General features: G+C 39.4%; 1 protein-coding gene across 1 annotated transcript in view; it reads left to right on the plus strand.

Annotated features, from left to right (window-relative positions):
• COBL (cordon-bleu WH2 repeat protein) overlaps positions 1-24,928 on the plus strand; it is a 761,158-nt gene that overhangs the window by 303,086 nt on the left and 433,144 nt on the right. Inside the window, exon 5 of the mRNA XM_063452038.1 lies at positions 10,816-11,044. Within this exon, the coding sequence (XP_063308108.1) occupies positions 10,816-11,044 (229 nt within the window). The remainder of the gene's footprint in view (positions 1-10,815; positions 11,045-24,928) is intronic.

A 24,928-nucleotide genomic window follows, 5' to 3' on the forward strand; every position in this document is an offset into this window, starting at 1 on the left:
GGCACAACTGAAGGTCCAGGTGAAGCAGCTCAAAACATGGTTTTGGGGTGCCCAAGAAGAAATATTCACCCTCCCAGTTATCTCAAAGACTTTGAGGTCTGGGGGGAGGAGTGTTATGTATTGGGGTGCAATGCAGTCCACCTTCCAGTAGATGGCAGCATAGTGAAGTTATGCACTTGTTTTGTTGTGTTAGTCTCTCTTGTGTTATGTTATTATGTGTGTGTACTGAAGTAAAGAGAAGTTCTATTTTACTACAATGTCTGAGAGCCATGTGTGAATATATAACATGCTAATACACTAAAATAACCATCCCTTCATCTCTGTGCCTAGATACATATGCCCCTCCCTCAGCTTTATTGCAAGCCTATCTGACCCTCGCATACCTTCTAAACTCCCTACTGGGATTGTCTCTAAAACAAGTCATTGAGGAGCCCACTCGTAAAGAGGCCATACTAGATTTAGTGTAGGTGAAAGTTTAAGATCCAGCGATCACCAGTCCGTGTGGTTTAATATAAGAACAGTGACTGAGTCACACCACACAAAAACGAACGTTTTAGACTTTAAAAAAACAGAATATGTGTAAACGAGTCATTATCAGACTGGAGCAATTTAAATGGAGTCCAAGAGAAATGGGATCATTTAAAAGTTGCTCTGCCGAAGGCAACAGAAAATTGCATTAGGCTTGTTAGTAAAAGCAAAAATTCAAGAAACCACTGTGGTACTCCGCAGATGTGGCCAAAATAGTAAAAAACAAAAAGTTAGCATTTAGTAATTATAAAAAAAACAGAATGAAGAAGACAAAATGATCTATAAGATTAGGCAGAAAGAGGCTAAGCAAGTTATAAGAGCTTCCAAAACACACACAGAAGAGAAAATAGCACAGTCAGTAAAAACGGGACAATAAATTTTTTAGATACATAAATGAGAAAAGGAAAGCAAAACAAGCATTAGTTAGGTTAAAAACAAAAGGAAGGCATGTAGAAAAGGATAAAGGTCTAGCTGACTGCCTCAATGAATATTTTTGTTATACAACTATAGGCCAGTACGCCTTACTTCAGTAGTGGGGAAAGTAATGGAGACTGTGACGAGACCAATCTCGCCACATTGCATTGGAGAAGCCTGGTTGCCCGCCTGCTGCCTTTGGACTATGGACCAGACTTTATGTGAATATGTTAACCCAGATAGCTATGCCATGGAGCCCATTCGTGTAGTTAAAGACTTCGGCTCCATGGCAATTGAACTGTGTGAATAGGATCTGAGCGCTATTCGGTAGTTTTGTGCGCTCAGATCCCAGTTATCTGGGGATATGTGACATGTCTGTGTGTTATGTGTAAAAGGTGACTTGATGTATTTTAAAGTTTTTTTACTGTCTTTGTGTCCCCATGTGCATAATGGAGTCTGGTCTCTGTCCTGGGAGGTAATTGGATTACTTCTCCATTATCTCCAGGATAGAAGACTCTGAAACCAGTTTGAGCCAGATAGCCATGTGCCAGCAAGGGCCCAAAAGATACTATACTAACTTTTGAACCCCTGGTCTGATTTATGCCATTTTTTTAATATGTTGTTCCCCTGAATGGATTGATTGTGAATATGTAATTTGTATGTGAATGTGATGTATGGTTTTAGAGTTATGAAAGTTGGGTAAAAAGTATGTTTTAACTGTATGTATAATTGAGTTTCCTCTCAGGATAAGGGGAGGGAATATGTGGGATGTAACTGATGTGTGAGTGGTTGTTTTATACCTCCCTGTGGGCGGACCTGTATTTGTAACAACTGAAATAAAAACCAGGCTGGGTGTGCCAGCACCTCAGACCACTGCTTAACCCTCAACACGGAGCCTTGTCTCGTTCTTGGGGGGATTCACTGTATGCTGATAGAGACTGATTGCAAGGAGTGTAAGCCGCTTGGGAGCATTTCCTGTTCGTCTGCTAGCAGCTATTTGTGAAGTTCCAGTTCGGGAGTTTGGAGTGCTACCTTATTCCCTTGTATGCAGTTCGGGAGTTTGGTGCATTCACTTTTATCCAATTCGTGAGTTTTGGTGATTCTACAGTAGCTGTGCCTTTCTTTGAAAAGGGGATTATCGCCTAAACGATTTTAACCCCTTGTCTGCTGAAAAAGGTCCGTTACAGAAACCATGTTAAAGGATAGGATTGTTGAACATCTAAAAACACATGGATTTCAAGATCAGAGACAACATGGGTTTACTTCAGGGAGATCATGCCAAACTAATCTTATTGATTCTTTTGATTAAGTAACTAAAATAATAGACCAGGGTGGTGCAGTAGACATTGCTTACCTAGATTTCAGTAAGGCTTTTGACACTGTTGCACATAGAAGGCTTATCAATAAACTGCAATATTTAAGTTTGGATTCCAATGTTGTTGAATGGGTAAGGCAGTGGCTGAGTGACAGGCAACAGAGGGTTGTAGTCAATGGATTATATTTGAAACTTGGACTTGTCATCAGTGGGGTACCTCAGGGATCTGTACTTGGACCCATTCTCTTTAATATTTTTATTAGTAAAATTGCAGAAGGTCTTGATGGTAAGGTATGTATTTTTGCTGATGATACTAAGATATGTAACAGGGTTGATGTTCCAGGAGGCATAAGCCAAATGGCAAATGATTTAGGTAAACTAGAAAAATGGTCAGAGTTGTGGCAACTGACATTTAATGTGGATAAGTGCAAGATAATGCATCTTGGACGTAAAAACCTAAGGGCAGAGTACATAATATTTGATAGAGTCCTAACCTCAACATCTGAGGAAAGGGATTTAGGGGTGATTATTTCTGATGACTTAAAGGTAGGAAGACAATGTAATAGAGCAGCAGGAAATGCTAGCAGAATGATTGGTTGTATAGGGAGAGGCATTAGCAGTAGAAAAATTGAAGTGCTCATGCCATTGTACAGTGGTGAGACCTCACTTGGAGTCTTGTACGCAGTACTGGAGACCGTATCTTCAGAAGGACATTGATACCTTAGAGAGAGTTCAGAGAAGGGCTACTAAACTGGTTCATGGATTGAAGGATAAAATTTACCAGGAAAGGTTAAAGGATCTGTATAGCTTGGAGAAAAGACGAGACAGGGGGGATATGATAGAAACATTTAAATATATAAAGGGAATCAACACAGTAAAAGAGAAGACCATATTTAAAAGAAGAAAAAAATACCACAACAAGAGGACATAATCTTAAATTAGAGGGGCAAAGGTTTAAACATAATATCAGGAAGTATTACTTTACTGAGAGGGTAGTGGATGCATGGAATAGCCTTCCAGCTGAAGTGGTAGAGGTTAACACAGTAAAGGAGTTTAAGCATACGTGGGATAGGCATAAGACTATTCTAATTATAAGATAAGGTGTTTAGAAAATTGGGCAAACTAGATGGGCCGAATGGTTCTTATCTGCCGTCGCATTCTATGTTTCTATGTTTCTCCAATGTCTTGACCTAGAGCATTTCTCCACTAATCTACAAACTCTTCTTTTATCTATCTCAAACCTCACCTGTCCTATGTATGCAAACAAACAAAATATGTGAACACAACCCCAGTGAAAACAGTGATAGTATACAAATAATGGAGCTTCCCTGTATAAGGTGAAGTATCCGGAAAAGATCCCCAAAGACTTCCTCTTGTCTTCAGCATACATACAAAATAGAGTAGGGGATTATCTGCTAAACACAGATCAAAAGGAAAAACATAGCGTTTAACTGTGTGAGAGTAAATGAGGATATATAGTTAACAATTGGCCACTCACAAATTTTCAGATGTAAAAAAGCCTTGAGTGTAATCTTTTTCTTCCAAGTTTTCTGTATTCATCCTCACACCCCCATCAGTAGTTTAGAGATATTTGCTCAAAGGAGAAAATATATATGGAAAAATAAGGTGCAATTCCAGAGTGTAGTAAAAAAAAAGATTTAATAACATACATGTAATAAAAAAGATTTTATAGATATACATGTAAGTTATTAAATCTTTTTTTTTTACTACACTCTGGAATTGCACCTTATTTTTCCATATATATTTTCTCCTTTGAGCAAATATCTCTAAACTACTGATGGGAGTGTGAGGATGAATACAGAAAACTTGGAAGAAAAAGATTACACTCAAGGCTTTTTTACATCTGAAAATTTGTGAGTGGCCAATTGTTAACTATATATCCTCATTTACTCTCACACAGTTAAACGCTATGTTTTTCCTTTTGATCTGTGCTCACCTGTCCTATCTCTGCAAACTCCACCCTCTCCTCTCAACTAGACATTATGGCACCTCCTACATTTAAACTCAGCAAGCGCCCCCAACAACAACCGTGGCACACTAAGATGACTCAATACCGCCAAAAATGCTCCAGAACTGCTGAACGCTGTGCGTCTGACTTTCTCCACTATAAATTTAGGCTGCTCTCTTTCCTCTGCAAAAGTAAATTACTTAAATACCCACATTACCACACTCTCTCGCGAACCCAAACGACTATTTCACACATTTAACTCTCTTATTTGCCCTGTTGTTCCTCCTCCACCTTCTAACTTGACCGCCTCAGACTTTGCAACTCTGACAAGACTGACAAGATCTCTACAATCAGGGAAGAGATCTCTCATCTTCCCCTTACAATACTTACCCTAACCTCACTCCCTCTACTGTTCTATGTTTATTCGCACCTGCTACAGTGGAAGAGGATTCTGCTCTGCTCCAGTCCTCCCACCCCACCACCTGCTGCTTAGATCCAATTCCCTCGCATCTCATCCGTACTCTGTTTTCTTCTCTTTCTCTACCTCTCACTAAAAATTCTCAATCTCTCGCTCTTCTCTGGCATATTTCCATCGCCTTTCAAACATGCAACTATAACCCCAATTCCAAAGAAGCCCAACCTTGACCCTAACTCCTAATCCAACTACCATCCTATCTCGCTACTGCCTTTTGCATCCAATATCCTTGAAAGAGTTGTGTATGAGAGATTGACATACTTCCTCGAGACTTCCACCCGCACCTCCCACGTCTCACCCTTCTGTCAGTCCCTATATTGGCTTCCTATAAGATATAGAGCTCAATTTAAAATTCTGGTTCTTGCTTTCAAATCTACATAATGCTGCTCCCATCTATCTATCATTCCAAATACACATGTATGTCCCATCTAGGCCCTTACGCTCTGCCGAAGACTTACGCCTATCTTCTGTCCGTACTCCCACCTCTGATGCTCGCCTTCAAGACTTCATAACTCCCACTTCTTCATAAAAGCGTATCAATTAAACTGTTAATAGCTCCCGACCGATTCCTCTCTAGCAACTGTCATTAGTCTAATACTATCTTTAACTTTTGTGTCACTTTACCCCACTCCCTCTAGCATGTAAGCTCATTGAGCAGGGCCCTTAACCCCTCTGTTCCTGTGTGTCCAACTTGTCTGGTTAAAACTACATGTTTGTTCGTCCACCCACTGTAAAGCGCTGCGGAATTTGTTGGCGCTATATAAATAATAACATAATAATAACATACTAATAATTCCCCCTTGAAAGAAAATTAAATTAAAAGGGCAATAGACAGACTCCATACCAAGAATGCCCCTGGTCCGGATGGATACTCAAATGTGTTTAATAAGAAGTTAAAGTCTATGTTAACCCCCCAGTTGACAAACATATTTTACATAATTAAGGATAATAGGATTTTTCCAGCTGCAATGTTGCAGGCTGCTATAGCCCCCATTCCTTAACAGGATAAGGACAAAACTAGGGTTTTAAATTACAGACCAATTTCTTAAATTAACATCGACACAAAAATATCCTCTTCTGTAATCGCAGAAAGACTGAAAGCCATTATCTCCTTTATTATTCATCACAAGGGTTTATTAAAGGTAGACAGGAGAGCGTGAATACCCGTAAAGTTATAGATCTTATCCAATATACACCCTGTTCCAAATTATTATGCAAATAATATTTTTCTCATTTACCTAAATAATTGATGTAAATAACAGTCAGCATAATTCTCATGTTATCAACTATTAAGAGTACAATTTAAATTTTATTGAACAAACCTCCTAATGATAACAGTATTTTTTTTAAACATAAAAAACGTACAATGCACTGTTCCAAATTATTGCGCACAGTAAATTTCAAAACACTTTATAGGTTGTAAAGAACTGAAAATTGTCATTTGTTGTGTTTGCAGCATATTTACTGAAATCAAAAGCTATTTCAATGAAACTTATAACAACATTTTAACTTTTTAAACATTTTAACAGGTCACGTTACATTTTAACGTAGGCCCCCTTATTTGATAGCAGCTTCACAAGTCTTGCATCCATTGAACTTGTGAGTTTTTGGACAGTTTCTACTTGATTTTGTTTGCAAAATGTCAGAATAGCCTCTCAGAGCTGCTGTTTGGATGTAAACTGCCTCCCACCCTCATAGATCTTTTGCTTGAGGATGCTCCAAAGGTTCTCAATAGGATCGAGGTCAGGGGAGGATGGAGGCCACACCATGACTTTTTCTCCTTTTATCCCCATAGCAACCATTGATGCAGAGGTATTCTTTGCAGCATGAGATGGTGCATTGACATGCATGAAGATGATTTTATTACGGAAAGCATAGTTCTTCCTTCTATACCATGGAAGAAATTGGTCAGAAACTCCACATACTTTGCAGAGGTCATCTTTACACCTTCGGGTACCCTAAAGGGGCCGACCAGCTCTCTTCCCATGATTCCGGCCCAAAACATGACTCCACCACCGCCTTGCTGACGTCGCAGCCTTGTCGGAACAGGGTGGCCGTCCACCAACCATCCATTACTCTATCCATCTGGACCATCCAGGGTTGCACGGCACTCATCAGTGAACAGGACTGTTTGAAAATTAGTCTTCATGTATTTATCTGCCCAATGCAGCCATTTCTGCTTGTGAGCATTGGTTAGTGGTGGCCGAATACAAGGTTTATGCGCAGTTGCAAGACTCTGGAGGACTCTACATCTTGATGTCTGTGGGACTCCAGAGGCACCAGCAGCTTTAAATATCTGTTTGCTGCTATGTAATGGTATTTTAGCAGCTGCTCTCTTGATCCGATGCATGGATCTGTGCATGGATCCTTCCTCAATGTGCCTTTATCTGCATAAACCCGTCTGTTCTCTGAATCAGCCACAAATCTCTTAATAGTGCGATGATCATGCTTAAGTTTTCATGAAATATCTAATGTTTTCATACCTCGTCCAAGGCATTGAACTATTTCACTCTTTTCGGCAGCAGAGAGATCCTTTTTCTTTCCCATATTGCATGAAAATGGTGCTCTGCTTAATACTGTGGAACACCCTTCTTTAGTAGTTTTTCATTAAATTGGGCTCAACTGGCAATCTAATTATCACAGGTGTCCGAGATTGTTTCCAGTGATCAAAAGAGCCCTGAGACACAATGCCATCCATGAGGTAAACTGAAAAACAAAATATTTAATATTTGTGACACCTAAATAGAATTTGCATAATAATTTGGAACATGGTGTATTATAACGTAGAAAATTCCATCAATTATTTTGGCCTTAGATGCAGAAAAGGCCTTTGATCGTGTTAACTGGTGCTTCCTGGAGGAGGTTCTCAAAGCTTTTTATTCTGGAGAGGGGTTAGTCAACTCGGTCATGCCCTTATATACCATTCCTGCAGCTAAAATAGTGGGACAGGGTTTTAATTCTGTTTGGTTACAGAGTTGCCTGCTGGCACCAATGCTTTATAATTTAACATTGAAACCCCTGGCGGCAAGAATTAGGGCTTTGGAAACAATTGTAGGGGTTAAAGTGGGCAAACGGATATGTAAATTAAATCTGTTTGCAGATGACTTTAACAGAACCTGAAACATCTATAGAGGCAGTTCTAATGGAAGCTGATAAATACGGAGAGATGTCAAATTACAAGATTATATATATATATATACATAAGTTTGGACAAAGGAACAATTCATAGATTATCTAAAAAATATTAATTTCCGTGGACTAATGATTACTTGAGATATTTGTGCATAATCATTCCAAAATATCTGGGACTAATTCTTGATTTAAAATATACTTCCTTATTCAGGGATCTTATAAAGCAAACTAGTAATTGGAACAATCTAAATCTGTCCCTGCTGGGCAAAATAAACTTGGTCAAAGCATACATAATACCGAGATGGCTATATTGCCTTAGAATTATACCTATTCCAATATCTATGGCATGGTGCAAACATTTTCAAAGGGTAGTAAGTAAATTTATTTGGGGAAATAAGCGCCCTCGAATAGAGGTTGAGGCATTGTATAGACACAAAGATCGAGCAGGAGTAGGATTGCCATGTATGGTGAAGTATGCACAGGCCTGTATGCTTACCCATGTAAGTAAGATCCAATCCCCCTCCTCAAAAACTGTGGATTGGTATTGAATCGAGCAACAGTTATTGGGGGTGAAACATCTGACAAGCCTTTTATAAATGAACCAAGATGTATTAGGAGCTAGAATTAGGGACGTTGATAATTTTACTTTAGGATTGCTTTTGAGAAAATTGATGAAATTTTAAAAGAAATGTCAGTTAAAAAAATACATATTTAAGGCGGCCCCGGTAACTATATTTGAGGATTTGTTCGCTGATTTGAATATAGTTTCTTGACCTAACAGTGAGAATATAAAAGTTTGTTGATTTTTTATTTGTTCCAAGGGAAGGATTTAAAAATATTACACAATTAAATAGTGAATTTAATATCCCAATGAGACAATATTTTAACGTATACAGAAATCAATATTATGTTTTAAAACACCAATTCTCTGAAGACATGGTCTAGTTATTTTCTGCTTTGTAACGTCCATCAAACAGGCTGTTTAAAAAGATGGTACTTCATGCTGGGACAAATGCTTCCCTAATGGAGCAGATGATCTCAAGAGGTTGGCATTGAGAGCGAGTTGAAAATATGGTCTGAAATTTGGAGTTTTATAAAGAACTTCACAGTGTATAAATATACAGGAGCTCCAATTTAATATAATGTTCAGATGGCATATTGTCCATAAGTTAACCAGTTAATGTCTGAGGCTTGTTGGTGGTATGGAGAAAGCATCAGAAGTAATCTTCATATGTGGTGGGAGTGTAAACTTATTAAACCGACCTGCGATGTGATATTCAAGGTTATTGCTGCCTTGACTAAGGTGTTTTTTTTTTTTTTGTCCCCATCCAAAAATAGCAATTTTGCACTATGGCTTGAATATTCTACCAATAGCATCGAGGAGTTTTTTTTCTATTCAAGTTTTTATGGCTATGAAGCTTATAATTGCTCGCAACTGGAAAAGTCAGAGTCATATAAGTTGGAGTGAGGTTAAAATACAGATCGACCATGTAGCTAAGATGGAAAAAGGTTACTCTATTTCTCAGTTAAACCTAGAAGGATTCTACAAGATATGGCAACCTTGGTTTACTGAATGCATAGCTAATATGGGAGACTAGAAGTAGTTTTTTGATATCCCTGCAGAGGGGTCGACAGACGGACTGACAGACGGGGATGAGGGTCGCAAAAAAGTATTTTTTTAATAGGTATTTTGGTCTTATTTGATTTCTTTAGATATTACAAAGCAGTTGCATGATGATACAACCGTGTAGATCTGAGAGATTTCTATAAGAGTTGTCTGATATCTGCTTAAAAAACAAAAAAAAAAACAAAGTCACTGTTGTCCAACTCCACATCTCTTATGATAGAATTTCCGAACAACAACTGATCAGGCATCATATTGTCCTTTTTGTCATTGGCTGCAGTCTAGCACAGCTTTGACATAAGAGGATTGTGGTTTCTCAAACTCAGTGCATGAGCCTGTCTCCATAACACCACTACACTCTGAAAGTGCTGAAAATTGATTATGTAGAGACACAGACTGTGCAGTAAGGCTTTAATCCATAACTTTAAGTCTACCAGATCCTACAGTAATCTATCTGACATTCCTAGGAAGTCTCTGTGGCAGTGGCTTTGCAACAGTCCCAGCCTTAATTTGTTTGATAGATAATTTCTAAATCTCAGACTTCAAAAATATAAACTACTGCTGCAATATAGAGAACTGTCTAGAGATTAGACAGCATCCAAACCTCTAAAAAGTGGTATGTGAAACAAATGTGTAACAACTATTACACTGAGCTAAGGTGAGATGAAGAATTTAAATCAAACAAATCTTACTTTTTTTCCCACTTCCTGTATACCTCAGACAACCTCAAGAGTATCTCCAGAATAAATAAATTATAAGCAGATTTTCTCACCATCCAAAAAAATGCAGTCACGTATGCTCATTTTGAAGAGTATATTCTGACTATTTGTGTTACTCATTAGATGCCCTCTTGGACTTTTGTATGTTTATTTGTGTGTGTTCTTATTTTATAAATTTTTAGTATAAGTGGATACAGGAGTATTGTTGCATTTTATTGAATACTTTTCTTTATTTCTTTTCCCCATGTTTTCCTAATTCACTTGTTTATGGTTTTATTGTCTCATAATCATCTGCTTACTCAAAAGTGAATCAAAAAGCATGAGCTATGGATAGGTAACCCCAATGCTTATTTATGTGTCATCACTTAGATGTGTAAAAAAGTATCAGATGCTAATTGTGCACCTTACATGCTTTGTGTGGAGGGAAAGCCAACTCCTGTTTCAATTGACCTAAGCCTCCCCCTTTTCAAGAAATAATGGTAATGCGTCACTTGATCTGTATGTAAGGTATCAAGTGTAAAAAGAAAAAAAAGACTATTCCATGCTCACCTGTGCTACAGGTCTTATGCATGAATTTCATAGAACATTTTTTGTTGACTAAATGTAATGCTTTGCTTTGTTTTTTTGTTTATTTAATAGAAAACTGTACGTCTTGTTGTAAACTTCCTTGGTAACCAAAAAGCTGTTGTGCGAGTGAACCCTACCTTGCCTTTGAGGAGCATCTATCCAGTTATTTGTGAGAAGTGTGAATTTAAGCATGAATATGTTACTCTGTTAAAAGATGCCACCAGCAAAGAAGAGCTGGACATGTCAAAGTCACTAAACGACTTGGATTTAAAGGAGCTGTACGTTTGGAACAGCAAACAAGGTAAGCTAACTACTACAGTATAATGGCTAGTTAGTATCACTCTTTGTGATAACAGCATATGTAGACAATGTATGTTAGCATATATATATATATATATATATATATATATATTAAAAACAACATGCCATAGCTTTACATGCTGCTGGTTAACAACAGTGTTATTCTAATAATCTTGTTTGTGTTTGCTTACTGTAAATATTGCATTCATTTTATTATATTTTATTTTAATTCACTTTATTTGTATTAAATTCTTCATTGCATTTTTATTATACTGCTATTTAGAGCTCTGGTCTGACCTTAAATTTTTTGTTTTAACATTTTATTTTTGTAAGTTTTTTATAGATACTTTTGAAGATCGAAATAATCTTTTCCACAAACTGTGATATTGCTGTGTGTTTAGCACGTGTGTTAATACCACATGATTAGTTAGCATGCATGTAACCCAAACAGAATTGTTCATCACAACTATTAAAAATACAGTTTTACAGGGTCTTCATGTTTCATGATATTTACCGGTACATATGGAAGCTAATCCAATACTGATGTAAATGTATCTTTAAAACTTTACATTTCCATTCTACCTACTTTGTTTATTTTTTTCTGACATGCATTTTCAAATCCAAGCACTGAACTGTGAAATAATCAAAATTACTACAAAATCCTGGGTTTCAGTTGCACAAGTAGTAGTTAAAGAGACACTCCTCAAACAATTTAAATTAAAAAAATAAACAGAACAACTCTGTTTAGTACATGGACCCCCAATGAAAACATACATGCATGTTTTTCACTGCGGGCATATCTGAAAACAGCTTTAAAAAGCTGTAGATCTCTTGTTTACAGTTTTTGCAAGCCCTCACCTTTGCCAACCCATAATTGATGTGGCTGTCCAATGAGAGGTCTTTGCAAAATAGGTGCTCAAGGTAATTGCCTGTCTCTTGAGTTTAGCACTACTAAGCTAAACAACCAGGAAGTAACAGCCAGCGGGTGTAACAAAGCATAAAATAGCAGGTTTCTACTGCAAAATTTCTTTTTTAGTAAAATGATAAAAGGGGACACAGTTTTTACACATAAAAAAAACACTAAAGTGCATTATAGGTGCAGTGGTCCTTTAACCCATTATTGTTAATAGTCTAAATTAACTCCGTGAGCAAGCTGAAGTTCTTTATAGGTATGTAGTATCCTATTTTAGGTACTCTCATAAATAAACTATGAACATCCCCTAGCTGTCTATCAGGCTTTAGCTTCATTTTAGCTACCCTGAGCAAATGGAAGTATCAGGCGCATTCTAGATGAGCATGCTCGCCTCCCCCTACATAACTCCTTCTCAGACCTCAGATCAAAACATTGCTATATATAAATGGTTTGCTTAACTACTACTAAAATTATAGTCCCAGCACACCAAACCTAGCAAACACATAACTTTGAAACAACAATTGCAACATTTGCTCGTATATCGTCCATTACATTGCAGGACTAAAATTGCCTCTATACAGCGATTTGACTACTGAGGTGAAATCTGAGTTTAGTAAGGAAATGGGTCGTAAGTTGGCACATTGGACCGGTGACTTTTCAGGCTTAGGCAAGGTGGCTACATTGGCCACAAGCATATTTGGTGGCATGGATTATAGTATGGTGGCGGATGTAAAAAGCGAGACCAGTCGGGGGGCGAGGATGGAGGAGAACTTTTTAGTACACATTAGGTAGTCCGTCCGATCCCGGAGCTTTGTTTAGTGGCAGGTTCTGTATAACCGTGGATGGAGGAGAACTTTTTATAGTACACGTTAGGGAGTCCGTCTGGTCCCGGAGCTTTGTTTAGTGGCAGGTTCTGTAAAACCGTGTCTACTTCCGTTTGGGAAATGGGTTCTGCCAGGGACTTCTGTTGTGTGGCCGATAGTGTGGGTAACTTGACACTAGGTAGGAAACTAGCTATCTCCCCTTCGGTGGGTTGGTGGACTGTAGGGTCATTTTTTAAATTACAGAGTTTCCCACAGAATTCTGCAAAAAGGTCACTGATCTCTTGGGGTTTGATCACTTTTTCCCATCATGTGTGAGGAGATATGATATCTTGGTGTGGGCCTGCGCTTCCCGAAGCCAGCTAGCTAAAAGCAATCTGGCTTTATTACCCATGCAATATTCTCTAGTTTTCAGTCTGTAAAGTGTGCGTGTCGTGTTGGTTATGTTTATATCATTGAGTTCTGATTGGAGTTGGTTTATAAGTGCAGCGTCAGCTGGGTTCGGGTTAAGAATCCCTCAATTTCCTCAGCAGGTTCAAGGATTTGGTTTGGGAGATCCGTTTAAGGTAGGAGGCTCGTCTTATAAACAAACCGTGTACAAACCGCCTTATGGGCTCTCCGCACTAATGTCGGTGATGTCTCTGGTGTCTCATTGGTGGAGAAGTAGTGTCTAAGTTTGGACTCTAACTCCAAGCGTAATTTTTTTCCTCTTCCAAGATTGATTCTTTAAGTCTCCATGGGTTGCAGCCCCTGTATGTAAAGTTATCTCTAAAGTTGGCTATAACTGGCACGTGGTCAGACCATAAAATGTCGCCCAGGGTGCATGTGGTTTGAATGATTTTTGTCTGCCTGCGTGGGAGGGCACTGAGGTATCGAGGTGGGGGTCCAGGATGTGATTTATGTCTCCACAAATCACAGTGGTACCTCTCTGCGCAGCTGCCATCTTTGTGAGTACACTAAGCAGGAAGTTTCTCTGGTTCTCGTTTGGCGCATACAAGTTCACTAGTGTATACAGTGCATTATTCAGTAAACAAATGACAATCAAGTATCTACCCAGGTTATCAGAAATATTTTGTAGCAGTTCAAAGGCGACTGAACTATGGACATATATGGATACTCCCCTAGATTTGGATACGTGAGCTGAGTAGTAATTCGTTGGGGAAATATCTCATGCTGAATTGGGGGATTTTTGCTTTAGGAAGTGAGTTTCTTGAAGTGAGTTTTCTATGTCTGCTTTCAATGTCTGCGGGCCTCCTAAAGCAGCATATGTCTCTTGTGGGGCATGTTGAGTCCCCTTACATTATGGGAGTAGACTTTCAGTGTGAGTTACAGTTGGAACTGTTATTAAGTGAGTTAGAGTCATGGTTGAATATAAATGCCTTACCCCAATTGGGATACAAAGGGAACTGGCTAGTGTTCCTGGATATGCCATTCCTGGTGGGGGGAGCTGGATGTCTGGTGGGGGGGTTGGGGATGTAACTAGGGGGGAGGGCAGGGCAGGGGTTTAGGGGAATAACAAAAACTGTAAACAAAGTTATATACAGATAAGCCTGATCTGCAGAGGTGCAGCGCCGTGGGGGGCATGGGATCGGAGGTGGTAGGCAACTGTTGGCCTGAGCAGGCTAAATGAGTGAGGTGCTACGTGCACAACTTCATAAGTAACATATAGGAACCATTTCAGCAAAACAACAGTGGAGCTTTGTGAAAGTACCTATATTTGTGCGTAGTGAGGCGTCGCTGTGGGACAGAAGCTTGGGGGGGGGGAGTGTAGAATGGCTTGGATTCTGTGAGACAACGGGGCACTATGGCTAGGGTGTTGTACTAGAAACTGACCATGGGGCACCATTACCAGGTTCAAAATCTATAGGACTTTTCCCCTTTTACACGTCAAATGTACAGATGATGCGGGTAATTGGGTAGAAGGTACTACCTGTTCAGCTGTGAAACTACATTTGAGGGCAAAAAGGCAGTACTGCATGCGTGAGTTCCGATGCTCTCCTTGCAGCCGTCATGAGTGTGTCTGTGAGGAGTATGGCAGCAGTGAGAGAGTTATGTCTGATGTGGCTCCTCACCCCACGTGTGTCCAATGGGTCCACGTGTGTCCAATGCTGTGGGCCTAGCCTTCAGTGGGCACTGGGCATACAGATTAGGCAAATGGCCTGGGAGGTGGGCAGCATTCGGTACTACAAGTACAACCGTAAACAGTGTTGAAACATTTTATTACATTGGAGCTTCGGTGTGTTTTCTTAGCGCAGCGTGAACTGGAGCCCTGAAAGGAAATAGGCATCGTGGGTAGTGTTATGGGCTGTGTGGTCTGACCCACTCGTTATCATAAACATGGGGTATGGGCACTTGGTCATACAGTGCATTAGACATATATACCAAACGGAACATCTGAGCAGTCAAGGATAACAGGGTACTTCTATGAAACGGTAGCAGAGGGTATAAATTCAACATTACACAATGGATCTTGTTGGGTATTGCAGGACCCCAGGGGCATCTCTTCACAAGGGAGTGTTGGCACTGGTGTCCAGAAGGTCCCCTGGGGCTCCCACAGCATCTCTGCCCTGTTCAAATCTCACACCTTGTGTTAGGCACGCATATGAGACCAGTGTACTGGGGGGGGGGGAGGGTACAACAAGGCACAACATGAACAACCATTAACCATTAGACATCCCGTGGGTATCTATATTGCATGGCACCATGAAAGTCTGGTAACCCTTATGGGGCTGCATGGCAGCATTTTAATAAAGGAGGATGATGGTGTAGGTAGGATATAGGCTTTGTCATGCCCTTTACATAACTCTATAGCTATGGGGTATGTGTCGAGTATGTACATGGGATTTCTTATGCTTACTTCAGGTTCTATACTCTGTGTTTAACTTATAGCCCACATGAGGATATTGGAAAGATAAGATAAAACTTGGTACTACATGTACAATTGGTGAACAGTGGAAAATAGCATTAGGTCTACGTGACCTATTACAGTCCCAGTACCCTCATAAATACATCATAACAGTGTGTCCTTAGAGGAGCACAAGGCTTGTGGTTGGTGAACAGTATCTTTATGCTGGCAGCAGTGCTTCCCCGAGCGAGAATACTTGCGGTGAGATGTTAGTTAGTTGTGCACCAGTCTTTCTCTACTCTCCGCAGAGGCTTGGGGGCCTGTACGTCGCTTGCAACGGTTCCATTGGTGTAGGATGTTCAGCCTGTTTTCAACCATGTGGATGACAGTGGTGGTCCCGTTCCGGGAAACTATTAAGCGGATAGGAAAGCCCCATTGATACAGGACATGGTTTGTGCTGAGGATTTCTGTTATCCTCTGGAAGGTTTTCCATTGTCACAGAGTAGCCACAGAAAGGTCAGAGAACATCTTGATGCTTTCATATTCCGTGGGGAGATCTTTCACGGTTCTGCCCCTCTTCATCAACAGATCTTTCACATGAAAGTAGTGTGCCTTCAATAGCACATCTCTGGGTAAGAAGGCTGGTATTTGCTGGGGCTTCGGGACCCTCTGCAGGCAGTCCAACAGCAACATGTCCTTGGGGTTCTCAGGGGCCAGGATTTTGAAAAACCCATGCACATAGCTTGGTAGGTCCGCCGGGAGATCAATCTCCGGTATACCCCACAATCTTATGTTGCTCATCTAGAACCTGTCCTCAAGATCCATAAGCTTAGCTCCACATTGGTGCAATTGGTCAGTGAGGGATCGAATCTGATCTGTGGACCTGTTGTAAGCATCAACCAGATCCTCCATCTTTGCCTCCACGTGTGACGTGCGGAACCCGATGTCTTGTAAGTCCCGATTGAGCTTCACGGACGCTGGTTTGCCAGATCGCTATCAGCTTTTGGGATTGATCATCCAGAGCCTGTTTTAGGAAGGCGGTGGTAAGTAGGTCACCTTCTTGCGATAGGTCCGTTTCTGATCTCGGACTGCTACCTCCAGAGAGTTCGGCGCCATCTTGGAGGCCCGTGGCCGCGGATTGCCTCGCCAGGGCCACAACCTTTTTCTGGGCGAAAAAATTCAGTTTGTCCGTCTTATCGTGTTGTCTATGAGTTTTAGCCTGCGACATTGTGTCAATTGCCTGCTATCTCTCGCAGAATTCTCACTGATATTGCTTTTTGCCTAGCTCGTGGTGCAGGGCTAAGAGCTCAAGCGGCCATCTTCCTCCGCGTCCAGCCACGCCCCCACTTGGTCCCTTTTTGACAGTGTCACAAAAGGGAAGGTGCATATTCATTATCACATAAAGCCAGGGTGAATAACTATGGTGTGAGGAATACATGTTTATATTCCTGACACTATAGTGTTCCTTTAAGCAAATTAAAGTAGCATTCTGGTCACCATAGCAACTTAATCTAAATGAAAATGCTATGATGCTAGGAAGCCCCTGGGTGCTCTCTTTCCTTTAAGGGGTTAAACTGCTCTCAAATGGTTTAACCCCAAGGGCTTCCTCCAGCTCCAGATCGCTCAGTGGTATTCAGCTTCTGCAACAGAGTATAAGGAAATGCAGATTGACGTCAGGCATGGGTGCTGCAGAGTGTCTAGAGTGGTCAGTTGACGCTCTAAGCCAATCACTAGTTCTCGATTCATGAAAATGTTTTACTTTTTTATGAATGGGGAGCTACTGATTGGCTTAGAGTGTCAGCTGACCGCTCAGCCAAACACGCCTACCCAGCAGCACTCTGTGCTTCCTGACACTCAGTAAATAAAGGTGAACACATTGCAAACATAATAAAAGTGGAGCTCTGATATACCTGGATAAAAATATTGAGGATATATACCCTTGATGTATCACTTTACAGAAATCTACATCTACACAATAGTGCAGATGGTATGAACAATATTATAATAATAGAAAGTACTTAAGTATTCTTTGTAGTTACAGTCCAAAACGTAACAGCAAGTTCCGTCTTTTATATCTTCATAATTGTGTGAAATACCGGCATCTGTGTAACTGGAAGTATCCATGGTGGAACGCACGTTCTGTTCCGTGGAACGCACGTTCTTTCCGTCTATTTTGTCTATTAGTCTGTACATCTGGAATTGCCTCCAATTGAACGCACGTTCCATGTAATGGAACGCACGTTACGTCCGTTCATCTGATTGCATAACCTAATACCTACTCCTTCTCTCAGTGGAACGCGAGTGTTCGTTCCATTTTCATATTTCTAAACAAAGACATTTTTCTATCCACAATTTGGCTTACTGAAAGTTCCAATGAAGTACATATAACCCCAAAAAAGTGAACATAAAATCAATTAATCGTTTCTACATGACCGTTCTTTGAATCAAAAATACATTTATTAGAAACCTTTTATGTGAATTGTTTATTATTGCATCTATATTTTTATATTGTACCAAAGGGGGACACCCCACCATTGTAAAATTATCCTCAATATTTTTATCCAGGTATTTTAGAGCTCCACTTATATTGTGTTTGCATGTTTGTTTCATTGTGGGGGTTAAGGGGATCCCTCCATACGTGTTGAGCCTATCACATCCATTGTATCATTGTGTACACATTTTTTTTATATACAAAAGGTGAACACATTAACACTGATATATTTTTTTTTTTATGAGAAGGTCCAAAGTTTCCCTGCCAGGCCCAGGTACCAAAGCCTTTTGATGTGGTGTCTAGAATAAAGTGGGGGGTTCACTTTACTTGTCCTTCACTTGTCCTTGCTCCAATCTCCTTTTCATCTCCTTCATTTGACACAGTCTTCTTTTTCTTCTGACACTGTCTTCTCTCTTCCTTTGCTCCTTCTGCTCTTTTCTCTTTCTGATCCCTTTCTGCTCCTTGCAGACCCTTTCTGCTCCTTCTCCTACTTTACCTTTGTGCTCCTCGCTGCCCCTTGCTACCCTTCTCCTACTTTATCTTTGTGCTCCTTCTGATTCTTTCTGCTCCTTTACCTTTGTACTTCTTCTGCCCCTTTCTGCTCTTTGCAGACCCTTCCTTCTCCTTGCAGACCCTCCCTACTCCTTGCTGCCACTTGCAGACCCTTCCTGCTAATTTCTGCTCCTTCTCCTACTTTACGTTTGTGCTCCTTCTGCCCCTTCTAGCTCATTGCTGACCCTTTCTGCTCCTTGATGTCCCTTCCTGCTCATTTCTGTTCATTGTCCTACTTTACCTGTGTGCTCCTTCTGTCCCTTCCTGCTCCTTGCTGCCCTTTCCAGCTCCTTGCTGACCCTTTCTGCTCCTTCTACTTTACCTTTGTGCTGCTTTACCTTCCAGCTCCTTGCTGACCCTTTCTGCTCCTTCTACTTTACCTTTGTGCTGCTTTACCTTCCAGCTCCTTGCTGACCCTTCCAGCTTCTTGCTGCCCCTTCCTGCCCCCTTTGTGCTCCTTCTCCTACTTTACCTTTCCTGCTCATTTCTGTTCCTTCTCCTTTCTTCTCCTTATCTTACTTTACCTTCCTGCTCCTTGTGGACCCTTTCTATAGGCTGTCTCCCCCATCTCTAACTTACCTGATCTGTAGGTGGATCCCCCATCTCTCACTTACCTGATCTATAGGCTGTGTCCACCCCCATTTACCTGATCTCTAGGCTGTCTCTCCCCCCCTCACTTCCCTGATCTATAGGCTGCCCCCCATACCTCACTTCCCTGATCTATAACCTGTCCCTCCATGCCTCCCTTCCCTGATCTATAGGCGCCCCCCCCATGCCTCCCTTCCCTGATCTATAGACTGCCCCTCCATGCCTCACTTCCCTGATCTGTAGGCTGCCCCCCATCCCTCATTCACCTGATCTGTAGGCTGCCCCCTCATCCCTCACTTACCTGATCTGTAGGCTGTCTCTGCAGTCTGTTGTAGCTGCTGAAAAAAGTGCTCTCTATCCAATAAAGCGGCTATTCACCAACAAGGAGTTCCTTTTAGCTTATGAACAATAAAACAAAATAAGCTAGTAAATTAGGTGGACAGCGCTAAGAATTATTATAATAAAATCATACATAAAAAGGTAGCAACAGATTTTGCAATTATGTTTCTTACTCTTAAAAAAAAAAAAAGGAAATAAAAGTACAATGATAGTGCAGTATGTTATGAATAATATGGTGATTAAAGATATATTCCAAAGGGGCATTCATGTTTTCCAGAGCTTAAAAAGCTCTATTTTAGGAGCCTAGATGGAACAATCCCTGTCTAAGGATTTCTTTTTGCTGGTATCAGATTCCCAAGGTAGTGCGGTTCATCATATGAAAAAAATAAGGACGTACACCAATGGTACAGTACGTATGTAAAAGTATATATACCAGCGGGGGCGCCACAATCACAAAACGTGAGTATATTTACCATACGTATTTCACAATGATCATATAAAGAAAAGAATAAAAACCATACATAGTATCTAAGGTTTAGTTTCCACTCCGCCTGCCAACACCACCCCGAAGACGCCATACTTATCCTTGCCTGGTTGATCTTCCTACATACTCACCTTTAGAAGGCATCGATATTGGACCTGCATTTAAAGGGGACTTAACCCAGGAGGAGTTGACAAGCGTTTTTGCACAATTAGATATAAGTCTCTTTGTGCCATCTTCTTTGTGAGTGTGTATTTTTATTTTCATTTTCATTTGGTATTATATGACATTAAATACTTCACTATGTATGTTTTTTTATTCTTTTCTTTATATGATCGTCATGAATATGTATGGTAAATATACGCACGTTTTGCGATTGTACGCCCCCACTGGTATATGTTCTTGAACTATACTGTTTGTATATTTGTATAACTCTTTGGGAATTGGGAGTGATCCCTTATCTGGAGTGGCTGACCTGCACTGTTTATGCACTTTATCCCATACACCGCTATTTATATATTTGTATGTAAAAGTAGGATAAGTAAATAATATTAGACCTACTTACATTTGCTAGAGCAATGACCTGCTCTAGTGTATGGAGCTTTAGGTGGAACAATCCCCACCTAGGGATATATGTAGATCCGGAACAGCAGAGTGATGGTGAGAGTATAAGGAGCTCAAGAGTGACTGGGTATTAAAACCGAATCTTTATTAATAAACAGAATGAATAAAACTATTTTAAAAGTAAAAAGCATAGAATAGTGAGGAGAAAACATCCCTCTAAGAAGGGGTAAATCTCCTCAGAACCACTACCCCTTGATGAACATTCAATGTGTGCGCTTGCAAAATAATAATTAACTTTATTGAAAGACAAAAAAATAGAATCAAAAACACACACTTGTCCTATAAACTAGGGAATTAAAATCATATCAGTAGTGACTGGAAATATATCTGACTAGAAATGACTATAGGGCTTTAATCCCCTAACAAAATTGCAACAGTTCTACAAATGTAACTGATCAGCAGCACTAGTCGACTCACATAAGTGAGAGTTGAAACAAAGTGGCAGCTAGTAAAGAAACTATTGCAGAATCACTACAGGGGAGTACAGCCTGTCAATAGTCAATTGATGCCTGATATGCAACATGCCATGCCCAGGTGTACTGGGAGAGAGTGGGTCGAATAATAAATATCTCCTATTTCAATCAAAAATTCCTTACATTGCAAATATACATATATACAGGTCTAGTTATAGTCACCTAGCGATAATATAAATCAGTAAAGTTATTACCCAGCTAATAGGGCAGTAGGTAAATCGAAAGGACAGGGAGATATTAATAGAGGAAAATAAAGAAAGGCTGCCAGTACAGTCAACTACAAGAATGCTAAAACCATAGATACATTACGCATCGAAAGCCCGACGCGCGTTTCGGTCTAAAAGCCTTTCTCAAGGGCAAATATTTAAATTCTAAAAATCCCCCTCATTAAATAACGCAAACCTCTCCTACCTATCCGTAGAGGGAAGTCTCCAAGTCAAATTCACCAATAGAATCCACCTGATATCGCCCAATTATATCGGGAAGAGTATGCATGTGCAGAAATAACTAAGCCGATAAGGTCTAGAGTAGAAGTGCGCATGTCCAAATCGGGCTAAATGCGCAAGATCTTAGCTTTACGAACAGAGTAGCAACAGCCCAGTATTGTGCTAATTATATGCGCACTTAAAAGGGGTATAGGATCCTTCAGTATCGAGAAATATTCTAAATGACATTAATGGTACATCCCAACAATTACACCAAAGCTTACATTAATAAATAGATAAAAGCTTCTCGATACTGAAGGATCCTATACACCATGGGTCATCAACCTGGTCCCTACCGCCTACTAGTGGGTGTTTAAGGATTCCAGGTGGGCGGTAGGGATTTTCTAATTTTGAGAGGTCGATTCTATATTGAGACCGCTTGGGTGGAGGGTGTCTAGGCGGTGGACCCATTCCATTTCTAGTTTACTTATATTTTTAATATTGTCACCTCCTCTCCAATGTGGTTTATATTTGGCAATTCCTATGAATTTTAATTGACTAGAGTCTTTATTGTGCAGTATAAAGTGGGCGGAAACAGAGTGGCTCATGAGTCCTTTTTCTATATGCTCGCTTATTCTCACTTTTAGTGGTCTAATTGTCCTGCCAACATATTTTAGTCTGCAGGGACACTCTAACAAATATATTACATTAGTACTGTTGCACTTTATTATATCCTATATGCTAAACGATTTGTTTGTATTCATTGATTTAACCCCTTAAGGACCAAACTTCTGGAATAAAAGGGAATCATGAAATGTCACACATGTCATGTGTCCTTAAGGGGTTAAAATTTAGGATGAATTTGTCATTTTTTTGCGTTTTCTTACATGCTGCACATACATTACAAAAACCTTTCTTAGTGTTTAAAAAAATGTGTTTGTTTTTTTCCTGTGTATGTTTATGTTTAGTGTAGTTCTTAGTAAGTTTCATTTTTAGTTTGGGGTGCCTCTAAATATTATGGTTGGTTTATCGGGTAAGATTCTTTTTAGTAGATTAAAAGAATAAAAAATATGTTCTAATGTTTATTTTTTATTCTTTTAATCTGTTTTCTTTTGTTGTTATAATCACATATCAAAGGGAGGGTAAATTTATTGTCTGGTCAAATTTTATGATTTTTTTTGTTAATAATGATCATCTTTCTCTGTTACCTATTTGTTCTATTTCTTTGTCTAAATACTTTGGTTTATACCCCTTTTCTATAAATTTCTGTTTGATTTTATTAGCCTGTATTTGAAAGGTGTCTTTTTCTGAACAATTTCTTCTTAATCCAAGGAGTTGACTTTTTGGTACCCCATTTAGCCATACTGGGTTATGGCAGCTATCTTGGCTAATATACGTATTAGCATGTACTTTTTAAAAATTTGTTTTTGTTAAAAGAGTGCAGTCTTTAATATAAATATCTAAGTCTAAATAGGTTACTTCCTTTAGACTAAAATCGGCTGTTAAAACAATGCCCTCTGTATTTGTATTTAAATAATTGATAAAAATCTTTTGCTTCGGATATGGAGCCATCCCAAATAAATAAAAGATCGTCGATGAATCTAAAGTAGGAGACCAGGCTTGCTCCCCAGCCATGCCCCTCCCATATATATCTATTTTCCCATTCTGCCATGAAGAGGTTGGCATAGCTGGGGGCAAACCTGGTTCCCATAGTAGTGCCGTTTGTTTTTTAGGAAGAAAGAGTTGGCAAACCAAAAGTAATTATGTTTAGTTTATGCCCCTAGTTTATGCCCTCTATTAAAAAAAAATACTTGGGTTGGGTTTATATTGTTATATTTTTCCAGAAAAATTGTAATGGCTGTGGTACCTTTATTATGTGGAATAATAGTGTATAATGATTTTACATCACAAGTGATGAGGATGTAGTTTTCTTTCCATGTGATAGTATTGAGTTTGTTAAGTAGGTCTATTGTATCTTTGAGGTATGATTTTGTTAATTTTACATATGGTTGGAGCATAACATCAATGTACTCAGAGAGATTAGCTAAAATAGATCGTATACCGGAGACTATTGGTCTACTGGGTGGGTTATTTGGGTCTTTATGAATCTTCGGTAGAAAATAAATAACTGGGATTTTGGCATATTGTATATTGATCTTCATCTAGAAGTTTTATTAGGAGGGTTTTTACATTGTTTGTAGGGTCTTTGTTTAGTTTCTGGTATGTTTGTGTGTCATTTAGTTGATTATATGCTTCAGTCTCATATATATCTTTGGACAAAATCACTAAACCTCCCCCCTTGTCCGCTGGTTTTATTACTATTGTTTTGTCATTTTGCATTTTTTTAATGACTTCTCTTTCTTTTTTGTTTAAATTAAATTTGTCATATTTATTTTGTTTAAGTCTCCATTGACTTTCTTTTCAAAAAATTCTAGTGTACCTGATTTGTAATAAGAAGGATAAAAAGAAGATTAATTTTTTTAAAAAACTATTTTTAAAATGATCATTTGGTTGTTCGATTCTGTTGTTTCTACAGGGGTATGTTGTTTATCTTGTTCTGCATTTTTAGTAAGATAAAATCGTTTTAAGGTTTCGTTTCTCACAAACTTGTTCGAGTCTATAAAAGCCTGAAAATTGTTGAAAGTTTTAGTTGGTGCGTATTTTAAACCTTTGCTTAGAACATTTATTTGTAGACTGGTGAGTACTTTATTGGATGGATTGAAAACCCCTGTATCTTTGATGTCTTTTTTTTAGTTCTAAAATCGGTCTGTTCTCCCTTTTTTTTATTATAGTTGTGCTTTCTTCCTGCTCTTCTTCCTCTAGGGACCTTTTTCTCCCTAATACAGGAGTAAATGGAAGGTGATTTGTGTGTCGTTCTTTGTTCATGGGTATTTCTAAAAAAGATGTCTCATCCAAATTCTCTCAAAAGGATAGCATGTGATATTTATTATTCTTTAACAGCTTGAAAGAAAAACTGAAAACTGGAGAGGAGAAAGAATCCTGAAGAGCAAGGAAAACAGCCCCCTCCCCAGTACTACCTCATACGTATTAAATTTAATAAAAACTTGCACAAAATAATAATCGAATTTTATTAGACATCAAATCCTTGCTCTGCATGATTCTTTCGCCTCTCCAGTTTTCAGTTCTTCTTTCCAGTTGTTTGTTCTCTAGGGCTAGACCTCTATAACCCTTTTCTTCATCCTTGGTCTGGTTTATTCTGGACCAAGGGGTGTTGTCTTTCCCCTATTCTTTAACAGGTCTGTGGGTGATCTTAATCTGTTATGTGTTTTTGAGGTAACATTATCCCATGAGTATTTATCCTGTTCCCTTCTT

This window comes from Pelobates fuscus, chromosome 4 (genome assembly GCF_036172605.1).
Source record: "Pelobates fuscus isolate aPelFus1 chromosome 4, aPelFus1.pri, whole genome shotgun sequence".
Lineage (NCBI taxonomy): Eukaryota > Metazoa > Chordata > Amphibia > Anura > Pelobatidae > Pelobates > Pelobates fuscus.